The sequence below is a fragment of the Aureobasidium namibiae genome (genome assembly GCF_000721765.1).
Source record: "Aureobasidium namibiae CBS 147.97 unplaced genomic scaffold scaffold_20, whole genome shotgun sequence".
Lineage (NCBI taxonomy): Eukaryota > Fungi > Ascomycota > Dothideomycetes > Dothideales > Saccotheciaceae > Aureobasidium > Aureobasidium namibiae.
The window spans coordinates 320740-333217 of record NW_013581189.1 but is presented as its reverse complement, the minus strand read 5'-3'; the positions used below and the strand labels follow the sequence as shown (position 1 = coordinate 333217).

At 51.5% G+C, this 12478-nt stretch overlaps 7 protein-coding genes across 7 annotated transcripts; 3 read left to right on the top strand and 4 right to left on the bottom strand.

Annotated features, from left to right (window-relative positions):
- Positions 1–423: 423 nt before the first annotated feature.
- On the top strand, positions 424–1341 carry M436DRAFT_55774 (glycoside hydrolase; the record flags this gene model as incomplete). Its single annotated transcript, XM_013568197.1, has 1 exon — positions 424–1341. A coding segment is annotated over one exon (918 nt), but the record flags the coding sequence as incomplete, so codon positions are not given.
- A 607-nt stretch (positions 1342–1948) lies between these two features.
- On the top strand, positions 1949–2782 carry M436DRAFT_55555 (protein-L-isoaspartate O-methyltransferase; the record flags this gene model as incomplete). The annotated part of the gene is made up of 3 exons (XM_013568161.1): positions 1949–2050; positions 2104–2549; positions 2650–2782. 3 exons carry the CDS (start codon positions 1949–1951, stop codon positions 2780–2782), a joined length of 681 nt encoding a protein of 226 aa, XP_013423615.1.
- Positions 2783–2885: 103 nt separating this feature from the next.
- M436DRAFT_85413 (uncharacterized protein) lies at positions 2886–4214 on the bottom strand (the record flags this gene model as incomplete). The annotated part of the gene is made up of 1 exon (XM_013568328.1): positions 2886–4214. One exon carries the CDS (start codon positions 4212–4214, stop codon positions 2886–2888), a length of 1329 nt encoding a protein of 442 aa, XP_013423782.1.
- Positions 4215–4301: 87 nt separating this feature from the next.
- M436DRAFT_28027 (uncharacterized protein) lies at positions 4302–4631 on the bottom strand (the record flags this gene model as incomplete). The annotated part of the gene is made up of 1 exon (XM_013568157.1): positions 4302–4631. A coding segment is annotated over one exon (330 nt), but the record flags the coding sequence as incomplete, so codon positions are not given.
- Positions 4632–5690: 1059 nt separating this feature from the next.
- M436DRAFT_76068 (uncharacterized protein) lies at positions 5691–7283 on the bottom strand (the record flags this gene model as incomplete). Its single annotated transcript, XM_013568327.1, has 1 exon — positions 5691–7283. One exon carries the CDS (start codon positions 7281–7283, stop codon positions 5691–5693), a length of 1593 nt encoding a protein of 530 aa, XP_013423781.1.
- Positions 7284–8031: 748 nt separating this feature from the next.
- Positions 8032–9269, top strand: M436DRAFT_55805 (mitochondrial carrier; the record flags this gene model as incomplete). The annotated part of the gene is made up of 2 exons (XM_013568202.1): positions 8032–8104; positions 8158–9269. 2 exons carry the CDS (start codon positions 8032–8034, stop codon positions 9267–9269), a joined length of 1185 nt encoding a protein of 394 aa, XP_013423656.1.
- A 1389-nt stretch (positions 9270–10658) lies between these two features.
- On the bottom strand, positions 10659–11938 carry M436DRAFT_67195 (uncharacterized protein; the record flags this gene model as incomplete). The annotated part of the gene is made up of 3 exons (XM_013568274.1): positions 10659–10665; positions 10882–11157; positions 11220–11938. The coding sequence occupies 3 exons, from the start codon at positions 11936–11938 to the stop codon at positions 10659–10661; spliced, it is 1002 nt and encodes a 333-aa protein (XP_013423728.1).
- Positions 11939–12478: the final 540 nt, after the last annotated feature.

Here is a 12478-nt window from a genome sequence, read left to right as displayed (position 1 = left end):
GATGAGAACCGGTGTTGCTGCCCTCGGCGCTCTGTCGCTGATCAACCTTGCTTCTGCTAAGCCCAATGGTCACCACCGTGAGTCAACTCGTCCAGTTCCTTCCAATGGCACTTGAATTCTGACCATCTCCTAGGCCGTCACCAGCAGCTTCACGAGAAGCGCCAGGAAGTCGTCTACGAGACCGACTACACCTACGTGACCACCCAGCTCCCCAACGTTGTCGTCTACGTCGACGAGAACGGCGCTCCTTACTCCACCTCCACTGAGGGTCAGGCCGCCGCAACTTCCGCTGCCGCTGCCGTTGTTGCTTCTTCCGCCCCCGCCTACACTGAGGCCGCCTCTTCCTCTACTGAGATCTACGTCGCCCCCACCCCCACCACCCTTGCCTCTGTCTACAACAAGGCTGCTACCTCCTCCAAGGACTCCACCACTCAGGCCCCTGCCCATTCTTCGCCTGCTGCCTACAGCTCGGCTGCCAGCTCCTCCACCTCTTCCTCCAAGGCTGCTGCCTCGTCGCCTGCTGCCTCCAACGGCAGTGGTCCTCAGGGCTACGGTATCGTCTACTCCCCTTACACCGACGGCGGTGACTGCAAGTCCCAGGACCAGGTCAACAGCGACTTTGAAAAGATCATGTCCTACGCTTCGGCCAACGGCGACAGCTATGACTTCGTCCGTCTCTACGGTGCCGACTGCAGCCAGATCTCGCTTGTTCTGCCCTCTTGCGAAAAGTATGACCTGCAGATCTTTGCTGGTCTCTTCAACATTCAGGGTCCCAGTTACACCAAGGAGATCTCGGATCTCATCGACCAAGCCAAGGACAACTGGTCCAGAATCAACACCATCTCCATTGGTAACGAAATTGTCAACGGCGGAACAGTCGCTGCCGACGCCGTAGCCGGTATCGTCTCAGGAGCCAGAGCTACTCTTAACGCCGCTGGTTACTCTGGCAAGATTGTCGCTGTCGACACTGCTGTTGCCATGGTTGCTAACGCCAAGGCCCTTTGCGATGTCTCCGACTACATTGCCGTCAACGCTCACCCCTTCTTTGACGGCAACGTCGCCGCTGAAAACAGTGGTGACTGGCTCCTAAACACGATGGAGGAGGTTTCCAGCGCCTGCGGTGGCAAGCATGTCGTAATCAGCGAGACTGGCTGGCCCACTCAGGGCAACACCAACGGCAAGGCTGTTCCCAGTGTTCAGAACCAGAAGGCTGCCCTCTCCTCCATGAAGTCTTCCGTCTCTTCCAACGTCATCTGGTTCACCGCCTTCAACGACATGTGGAAGAAGAACAGCGCTGCTACCTTCAACGCCGAGCAGTACTGGGGTATGTGCAACAATTAAGCCTGTACAAGGTGCTTCCAATATTTCGTACGAGTCATGGTCATCTTCTCTGGGCACGCATTTCTGTGGAGTTCCCATTCAAAGCTTCTTTTCTTCTATCTTCAAGGAACCCACTTACTCTTGTATCTGATTCTTTTTTCTCTTTGAACACATTCCTCCAGATTCATGATCTCGGTAGTGTGTTTGTAGACCTCTACACTTCTTTGTACATAGCATTTGACGATGTTCTATCGGAGAAAATCCATGAGTTTTACCTGTTCAAAGAACTAATGTGCCAATACATTGTTCAAGTGATCATACAATAGCGACTGGCGACAGTCGTCGAACTTTCAGGGTTCGCTCTTGCTTCCGAGAAGGAACATGACGTTGATCTCATCACAACCCCGCAAGAGCATCCAGCCAACTGCAGGATGCTCCTGCCATTGCTTTTCTCGAGAGCTCCCTTGAGAAACAATCCTGAATTCTTTGCAATACACATACCAACTTGACATTGTGATCCACCATCAATCTGTCTTTCGCCATCAAATCCACGAGGGGAGTCTCGTCGACCTTCAAGCGTTTACACTTCCATCACACTGCTCCCACGGTCCTGTATCATCGTAAGACCATGGCCTGGCGCAGTCATGGCACGACGAATGATGAGATGGTTGATGCTCTGAACGCAAACGGTGTCTTCGAATCAGACAGGATCAAACAAGCCATGAAGAGCGTAAGCATCTCATCTACACTGAATACAACCATTGATATCTAACACGACCCAAGGTCGATCGTGGACATTATGCTCCAACGTCACCATACATGGATCATCCACAATCGATCGGTTATGGAGTTACAATCTCTGCTCCTCACATGCACGCCAAAGCTTGCGAAGCTGTACTCGATCTCTTGAGACCTGGGGCCAGAGTTCTGGACGTTGGATCTGGATCTGGCTACCTGACACATGTCTTTGCTGAGCTAGTGAAGCCCAGAGGTACTGTCATCGGTGTTGAGCACATCCAGCCGCTCGTGGACCTGGCACAGAAGAACACCGCAAAGAGTACCGAAGGCCGTGAGCTGCTTTTCAACGGGAGTATCACGTATGTAAAAGCCGATGGTAGGAAGGGCTGGACAGGAAAGGGTGGCGAAGGGGGTTACGATGTCATCCATGTCGGTGCTGCAGCAGTCGGCTTCCACCAAGAGCTCATCGATCAGCTCAAACGACCAGGAAGGTGCGTGCTCCCTTTGAGTTCGGCGCCCTACCGCTGATGTCAAGAGGGACTGGCCTCGATGCTATCGAGAGAGACAAAGTGTGCTGACCATAGGAACCAGACTCTTCATGCCTGTTGGCGAACGCGGAAACCAGTATATCTACGTTGTCGACAAGAAAGAAGATGGCTCTGTCGAGAAAACCAGGCTTTACGGAGTCCAATATGTACCTCTGACAGACGCTCCACCGGAGTGAGATATGGAGTCTTGCACAACTGAGCATCACCACAGATTGAATTGACATAGACATTAATTCTGATTGCGAAATTCGAGAATTCGGAGCCACCAAACTAGTCCCCTCACGACTTGACTAGCCTCACCCGTTCGTTCATGTCTCCAACAAGCTGACCGGTCATTTCCTTTGCTCTTTCTCTAATCTCGTCTAGCGTCTCCATGTCGAATTCAGCATCTTCCCATCCCTGGAGTGCTCGGAAAGAGTATGGGAGAACAGACGACTTCCACAACACTGTGCGTCTGTTCTGTATCAGAGTCATGACCAATACAACACTCGCACCCAGTACTGCTGCAGCTGGCAATGCAAGCCATACCCATTCGACATGGATGAAGGCTACCGACTCCCAAGCTGTACCAATCGCCTGCTCATTCTCATATTGACGCCAGATATTGGTTATGCCGGTGGTCATTCGATCAGCCATTTCAGTGATGTTCGGGTTCGCAAGCATTGCCTCGCCCAACCCTGGCGTTACATCATTGTAAACTGTGCTATAAAAATCATACGAAGCAGAATCAAGGATTGTGGTCAGATGGCTGGTCAGTTCGTCATCCGCATCGCCGTATATAAGAAAGGTATCGTTGAATTTGTCGCTCGGGAATCCAGTACCGTTGGCCCGGAAAGTGTAGTTGCTAGTTCGCCAGTTGGATCCGGGACCATTTTCCGTCCGCTTTATACTCTCGTACCCAAGAATGTACTTGTTTAGGGTGCCGACATTGAAGTTCTGACCTCGAGCTGTCGAATTTTCGTAAACCCAGGCACAGTAGTTTATCGTACATGTAGTGATTTGTGGACGTTCCCAGGTATCGTTCGCAATCAACACGCTAAAATTGTAAGCCACGGCGGGCTGACCTTTGCGGAAGTATGCGTATTCGTTCCAGGTCACGACATCGATCGCCGTGTTGTAGATCCAGGCAGATGCGTTATTCGGGTCCGGAGGCGGACTTTCATGAAGGGAGTTCCTGATGGTGGTGAGGTTAGGACTGTATTGTGTCGCGTCGTAGTTGCATTCCAGAGTCGTCGTGTTGTATGTCGTATTGTGCGTCTGACCAAAGTTATCGACGTAACTGTGGGGATCCATGAGGACTTTGACCTTGCAGTCGGGCGGCGTGTCGCTGATGTCTCTGCAGGTGGAACACAAGCCCAATGTGACGTGGCTGTCCCACGAGCACTCTGATGCACCGCACTCGAACGGCGCAGCTGTGGTCCTGCCGTACATGGCCTCCATCAGACTCAATCTGCTCTGCAACAAGCGGTCTGAAAGTGTCATGCCGAGACGCCCGCTGTAATTGGGCACAGTGACCAGATCCCTGATAGTCGGAAACCTCGCCACTTCGCCATCGACACTCACCCTCCTCTCCGGAAAACTCAACAATTGCTGACCGAACGTCTCCATCGCCAACACCAAGACAGTAATCACACAACCCAACCACACAGCCTTATTCAAACTCCCCGTCCCCCTCGCAAACAACAACCGCAAACTGCCCCAAGGCCCTCTACTCGCATCATCAAAAGTCTCTAGATCTCTGAGCTTTCTCGGCTGACTTGCAAAATGCGTCCACTTCAACTGACTCAAACACGCAGCCGTACTCAACATCAACGACGCCTTTGAGCTCACCAACAACAGCGAAACCACAGCATTGGGTTGGATAGCCCAATGCCAGATCGAGAGCTTGCGTCCATCTATCCAAGCCATGATTATGCAAACGGCGATTAAACAACACAGAGAAAACACCATGGCCCAGGTTTCTTGTTGCCAGGAGAGGTACCAGGGGTTACGGCGGTAGAGGTTCCAGGTCTTGGAGGGGGAGAGGAAGAATTCCTTTTTTGGTTTTTTCTTTGCCGAGTGGGTTGCTGCTGAGGAGGTTGAGTTCAGGCTGTGCACTTCAGTGTAGGGTTCTGTCTTGTGGGCTGCATCGTGATGGGGGGTTTGGTGTGAGTCCAAAGCTATCGAAAAGTGGGAGGAGGTGATGCTGGAGGTCGAGTCGCGTCTGGGGATTGACGTCCACGATGGTGGTGGTGCTGCCATCGTAAAAGGCTTTCCCAATGAACAATGCGATACAAAAGGAGCAAAAGCAGGAGTAAACTTTGAAAAAATCGAAAAAGAAGAAAATCTGCAAAAAGACAAAAGGGCCTCTCCTTGACTTACATATGCGTAGCTGACTTTACGTGCCTCACAATCATCCTACTCGACTCATGGGGCCTCAGGCGCTTAGCATGCAAGTCTTGTATGCAAAAAGCCTTGCTAGCATGCCTTTATGCTGCGATTTTTAGGCATCACTGCAGAAATAGATAGAGTGCAGAGCCACACCCACACCAAGTCGAGTCTAATCTGACAGCGGGAAGGATTCTTGTCCGCAGGGTGGGCCTCACATTCTAGGCTTTAGATGAAACAGAGGAGCGGTGGAGTGGAGGCGGGCGGGCGGCGCTTGGAGACTCTGCTGTCTGTGTAGAAAATACTTATGGTGCGCTTGTGGTGCGTATCAGTCGTCGCGGTCAAGGGCAAAAAGGTATGATTTGCGTGAGTCTGGATCTATAGCTTTCCTGACTTGTGACTCTTGGATGTGCAAGTCGTGGTGTTGATGTGTGAGCGAGAAACGTGGTTGAGGGAGTGTTTCGAGCGGCCGTGCTGTTGGGATGCGAACGAATTGATTTCTGTTGCCAACGCAGAGCTGTCTCGGCATATGATCATGATCATGATCATGATGATGATTCGATCTTTACATCAAATGGTGTCTTTGTGATGAGCAGAGTACCTGACAAGTTTTGGACATGACAATACTCACTGGCTGTGTATCAGAATATACAGAGAAAAATAGTTGCAAGCATTCATAAGGTTTCGTTAGATGCATCGAGTCTATTCTATCACAATCTAGTACCCCATCCCATAGCCTCTGACCCTACTGAACAAAAAGGCCTTGTCATTCTTGAGTCCAAACTCGCCCCAATCGTCAGTCAAGCGATTGTAACTCCAGAAGCCCTTCCAAGACAATTTGTTGCCTCCTGCGCTCTTCTTCGCCCTGGAGCCAAGTCCAAATTGCATCTTCCACATGTATTTAGGTATCACACCATCAGTTTCTATGTGTACGTCTCCTTCGATTTCAGAGGCAGGGTCATTACCCGGGCCGCTGAGCCGCCACCGGCCGCGAAGAGCATCTTTCATGACGCTGTTGGGAAGAAGCGAGCCAGAGGCATAGGAGCGCATGTTTTCTTTGGTCAGGTGGTGGACGACATCGATGGGCTCGGTGGTGGTGAGGAGAGAGATGCAGGTGCCATCGCGGAAGAAGCGGAGGTAGCGGAAGTAGGTTACAATGAGGATGGGCGTGCCCCAAGTTGAAGAGGAGGTGTTTGTTGCACCTGGGCGCTGGTAGTTTACTGTGCTGATGTAACAGCCATTGAAACGTAGACGAGGGCGAGAGCGGAACATTTGGCGCCACGAAGACGAGTAAAGTGAATGCAGCAACGCATTGTCGATTTCTGGGTTGGTCTTGGAGGGACGCGCGGGAGGCATGAGTTGGCCTTCGGATTCGGAGTCTTGATCTTGCCCTTCAGAAAGATACGCTGTGTCGTCCTCGAGCTCTGGCTCCAGAGGCTCGCCCTTGAGGTTGCAGACGTAGTTGTAGTGCATCCCTCCAAAGCCAAACTCGGGGCCTTGGGCGACGCGTTTCCAGATGGCTTCGTCAGTCATGACGAGATAGGCGAACCTTTTGCAGACAAGAGAGACCTTGGCAAGAGAGCCCAGATCATTGACAGCGGTCCAGGTCAGAATGTCGGACAGAATCTCGCCTGGCAGCTCTGCAATAGGACATGGCGGCGACGGGTCGGCATCTGTAGGAGCTGGAGCGCCGGGGATGGAAAGATGGGAGAATTGATCGATCAACTCTGTCAGAGTTGGCGGTACAGCTTGGGACGAGTGGTGGGCAGTACCGGGTACAGTTTGTGAAGCATTAGAAGGATTGAGTTGTTGGGCAGGGGCCTTTGGCTTAGGGGGAAAGGCCGAGGGAGGGAAGTGCTTGTTCTTGTACTTCTCGTGGACCGTGTCGTCCATTTTGAAAGCGGTACGGTATAGAGCGACACTGTCACCCAGGCTTCCCATGGTCTCTTTCTCGACGGCCTTCTCATAGTGTTCAAGGGCAGTTCCGGGCTCTTTCTTCAGAATATCTCTTGCATGATCGGGTGCGTTTAGACGTAGATGGGCTTCCTTGTCTGTCAAGTCGTAGTGGATTTGGTCGGCAACTTCGTCATGGTCATTGTGTTCGTGATGGTGGTGTTGGTGCGGTTTAGGCTTCGGGGCGGAAGATGGTTGATGAGGATGCTTATGGCTGTGAGAATGCTTGTGATGCGAAGTCGAGGTTGATTGTTCAGATGCAGATTGCTTGTTCCTCGACAGGACTTCTTGACGCCATTGTCGTCTGAAGGCTTCGAGTTCAGCGTCGGTATCTTTGGGGTCTTCTTGAGACGACATTGCGATGGTCTGGGAAACTTGGTGGACAGTCTTGGTAGGAGATTTACTAGTCGATGGTGGTGGATAGTCTTTGTTCTCTAGATGCGTATAGATCGAGATGGACTTGTGGAAGAGGCGTGTTTCTAGTGTGACGTAGGAGAGTCGATGCAGCACAATGGGCCGGTGGGAGGGGTCGTCTTGTGGCGACTATATACAGAGTAGAGAAAAGTAGACGAGTGGACGGAGTACAGATGGTAGAGGGCGGTGTCTCGTTGTGGTTTCGTCGATAGACTTGTCTTATCACCGAAGGGCGGGGGAGCAAAGGCCGCTCTAGAAAAAGAAGCTTCCATTATGACGGCGACTAGACGCGATCGCGGGCGCCAGCGGGAAAGAGCAAAGTCCATCATCACCACGCCCAAGCCAGCGACTCCATCATACCCTCGTCGTCGACTCTGTCACGCCTCCTCATTTCTACACCGCTCCACCACACGATCCCCTCCTCGCTCGACACACGACCAACTCGGCTCAATCGCCCCTCCACATCTCGTCGCATCTCTGCCCTTCTCGCCGACGTCGCCCGCACCTTCCACCGTCACATTTTCTTATCAGCTACATACAAACACACTCTCCCTGCACGACACCACTCAACACCCCCGGCCGAATGGCCTATCTTACTACCTCTGCGTCAACAAACCCTGACCACCATTTCGCAAACATCCACCAACCCTCGGTCCCATCACAACCCCTCGACGACACTCCTGCCGCCACCATGGACCAAGAAACTTCCATTACCCAGAAGATGCTGTCCGCCGTCTCTGGCAGCATTCTGACCTCATTACTTGGTATGCTACATCCCTGTACTGTCTTCCAGTCCGCCAACTGATTCCCCCTCCAGTCACTCCTCTCGACGTTGTGCGCGTACGACTCCAAGCCCAGTCCGGTCCGTCTTCCCTCAATGCCTCTACCCAGCCCTCCTTCGCAAGGCTCCCTCCCAATCTCGGCATCTCCGCCTGCTGTAGAGAAATCTACTACGTTCCCAACCAGAGCCCTTACTGCATGGCTTCAGACGCTGCTCTTACCGTCGACCAAATGCTTATTTCTCAATGTGCCGCAGAGGAGACTCAACGGCGAACCTTCAACTCAACTCTCGATGGCCTCAAGAAGATTGCTAGAAACGAAGGTCTTACAACCCTGTGGCGCGGTTTGAGTCCCACATTGCTCATGTCGGTTCCTGCCAATGTCATCTACTTTGCTGGCTACGATTGGCTGCGAGCAAACCCAAACAGTCCCATGAAGGATCGCGTCTCCGACAACTACGCTCCGCTTTTTGCTGGCTCCAGCGCCAGAATTCTGGCCGCCATCGTCGTCAGCCCCGTCGAAATGTTCCGTACACGCATGCAAGCCAGCCATCCCGAGGCTGCCACCCCGACCGGTGTTTTTAGAGACACGTTATCCGGAGTTCAAGATATGGTCAAGGCTGATGGATACCGCGCTTTGTGGAGAGGCCTCGGTCTTACTCTTTGGCGAGATGTGCCCTTCTCCGCCTTGTACTGGTGGGGCTACGAATACGGCAGACAGACATTGCACAACGCACGAGAGGGTCCTGCCTCTCACGAACCTACCGGCAGCTTGAAGAACCGTGCAGTCAGCGAGCTCGACCACAAGACCGTCCTGGTCGACAGCTTTATCGCTGGTGCGAGTGCCGGCGCCATTGCTGCTTTCGTCACCACTCCTTTCGACGTTGGCAAGACTCGTCAACAAGTCGCTCGCCACTCCACCGACGCTGCGTCCTCGATTGCTTCTGCTGTCCGTCCCGAGGATAAGCTCATGCCCCGCTTCTTGTGGCACATCTACAAGACCGAAGGTGCCGCTGGCCTGTTCAAGGGATGGGCTGCTCGTACTATGAAGGTTGCACCTGCATGCGCCATCATGATTAGCAGCTACGAGATTGGTAAGAAGATGGCTGGCACTATGAATGAGAAGGCTGTCAAGGAGTCATCATCATAGAAATCTGGATTCGAAAACTTTCTGGACTTTGTACTATTATCACGGCCTTTTCTCTTGTTCTTTGATGGATTTACAAAAAGATCAGTACAGCGTGGAGTTATGGGTCTCTGGTCTTTGGCTTGGTTTGTCTGCATGTTGGTGTCTTTTCTTCACGCATCCTCTCAGCGCTTGTACCAGCGATTTGTGTTTTTCTCTACTGTTGCGTATACCTGTTTCGAGTTTTTGGCAGAGGGATCTTACATTTATTGTCCTTCTTCTGCTCTTTGCACTACCAATTGCATACCCCCTCAGGAATATAAGAGACAGTCCGTCCAACTCACAGCTTTCTTGTCAAGTGCCGTTCCAAACAAACTTGCATCCCTCACTGAGCGATCCAGACTTGAGCATGTATTGTCGTGTGCTCTTGGAAGAGTTGGAACCGGCGTCTCCCATACACACATCAGTTCCAGAACTTTTGATGATTGCAAAAATCGTTGCAGCGGCCCACACGATCAAGAACGTCGAGGGTCCAGCCATCATCAACGACACTGTCATGATTCCATTCCTCGAGTGTCGCGTAGTGAAAGTTGTTGTAAATCTGATACCTATAACACGTGCCCAAACGCAACATACTCACCCACTCTTTGGGCACGAGCACACAACCAGTGTGAATTTGGGCCCCCCTCTCCCCTTTCCACTCTAGCCTTTTCGTTTAATAGCCCCCAAATTGAAGAAGCTGCAAAAAACAGATGCGTCGTCCACTGCAAAAGAAAATCCCCCTAATCTTTCATGTCAAATTGATCACCAGAAGTCCTATTAGCAAAATTCGGAATGAGTGTAAACAAAAAAGGGGGTAAACAGAGTATTAGAAAACTCGTTTGATGATGAGCATTCAGACAACCAAGATAATCAGAAAGAAAGAAAAAAAAAAAAACCAACAGATTCATCCGCCAGAGAAAATTCGTTGAACGATGGGTGTGTATGTTTTTTTCTACAACGTGTGTTTTGATGAACGAGATGTTGGATTTCTGATACATGCATGGGGGTGTGTCAAATGTTGGAATTCGAGTTTTATGTGTAATACATACTACTTTTTTTACCTTTCACGAAGAACTCGATTGGATATACTGATTGGTGTTAGCTTTCTCGTAAAAGGAGTCCATGATGGAGATTGGGCAGATTACAGAATCAAAAACAAAGAAAAGAAAACTGTCGAAATCAAAAAGGCGATTATCAAAAAACCACATATCAAGACTCGCATATTTCGTGCAGATTGTGAAAGTTTAGCTGTTTTGCATGTAGAAGAAAAAAAAAACCAGCACAGTGTTGGGTGAACAAGCAGTAGCTTTGGTTTCTCACTCGGAAAGGGATATTGTCAAGACCGTGTTTATTTCTGATCAGAACAGGTTTTCAAAAACTAGAAAAAATAGTCTGGAACAAGAATTATCTCTTTCTCTCTCTCTCCATATCGAAAACATTATCCTACATTGAAAAAAGTTTGAGAACTTTCCTTTCGCATATCATCTTTCAAATGTCTCAACCTCACATCCCCAGACACCTCGGAACTCGTCTCGATGAAACAAGACAAGTCCCTTCTCACGATGCCCACGCTCAAAGTAAGCAACAAACTTACAAAAGCATAACAGCACCAGCGGCAACACCGAGGAATCCCATGCCGGCGCGCTGAGCAACAGCAGCGCCGGTGTAGGCAACAGGCTTGGAGGCAGTAGCAGTGCCGTTGGTCTTGCCTCCGCCGGTGACCATGGTGGAAGCGGCAGGGACCTTGGAAGAGACAGTGCAAGGGCAGTCGGTGATGGTGATGGTGGTGGCCGACGAGACGGTGTAGACGTTGGTGTGGATGGTGGTGGTGTAAGGGCCGGCGGTGGGGGCGGGGCAGACGGTGGTGATGCTGTGGGTTGTGTTAGATTTGGTTCAAAAGGCCAAGAAAGCGAAGGGAAAGGAGGAACTTACGCAGTCACAACCGAAGTAACGTAGACAGCACCGCCAGTAGCAGAAGAGGCAGCGGCAGACGAAGAAACGGTGGCAGAGTAAGGGATGAAGCTGGAGATCAGACCGCCGGAGGAAGCAACGGGGTTCTCGCCGAGGCAGGTGGCGTACTCGGAAACACACTGGGCCTGGTTGGCAGAGAGGCCGTCGACAGGAGTGGTTCTGCAGGTGTTGTAGGCAGCGTAGCAAGCACCCTGGCAAGCAGCGTTGTTGGCAGAGCACTGGGCCTGGTTGGCAGAAAGACCGTCAGGGCCACGAGTAGTGCGGCAAGTGTTGTCACGGTCCTTGCAGTTGCCGGTGGCCGAAGCACTGGCAGAGGCCGAAGTGGCAGAAGCAGTGGCCGAGACGGTGGCAGTGTAAGGAATGAAGCTGGAGATGATGCCGCCGGTGGAAGCAATGGGGTTCTCGCCGAGGCAAGTAGCGTACTGGCCAATGCAGGCGGCCTGGTTGGCAGAAAGGCCATCAACAGGAGTGGTCTGGCAAGTGGTCAAGGCGGCGTAGCAGTCGCCCTGGCACTGAGCATTGTTGGCAGAGCACTGGGCCTGGTTGGCAGAGAGGCCGGTGACGGGGTCGCTGGCACGGCAGGCATTGTCCTTGGCAACACAGCCAGTGGCAGCAGTGGTCGAGTTCTGGGCAGCGACAGCGCCAATGAAGGCGAGAGAGGCAACAGCAACGAACTTCATGTTTGCGATGATGGTGATTAATGAAGTGTGATGGGGTATTAAAAAGATGTAGTTGCTGCTGTAGTAGCGAGTGTAAGAGTTGGAATTACTGATAGAAGATGAAAGGCTGTGATCGTGGTGACAGAGAGAATGACCATGGCATGGTCCAGCAGGTTTTATATATCATCAAAGATGCTCGCTACTGATGACCTGATACGAATTCTGAGGGTTATCCGCATGAGACTAGCCCCAGGAACCAGGAACCCGTTACGAGGAGCTCAGGGCTTGTGGTGCTCGTATCCATAACGGTTCCTCATCTCTAAACACTCGTGCATCCCAATTGGGCGGGGAAAACAGACCGACCATACAATTTTAGCCTGGTATGGGCCACTTACCTCGAATCGTTGAAGGATCATGCCTTTACAGTTTTCATGCATACGGGTTCCTGCAGAAGTGCTCTCTGCGTTGTAGATCCTTGGAATACAGCTCCAGCTCCAGAACAACAAACCAACATTGTTCAAGGCATAGATCCAGGTAACTTACCATTTCCAAATACCAGAG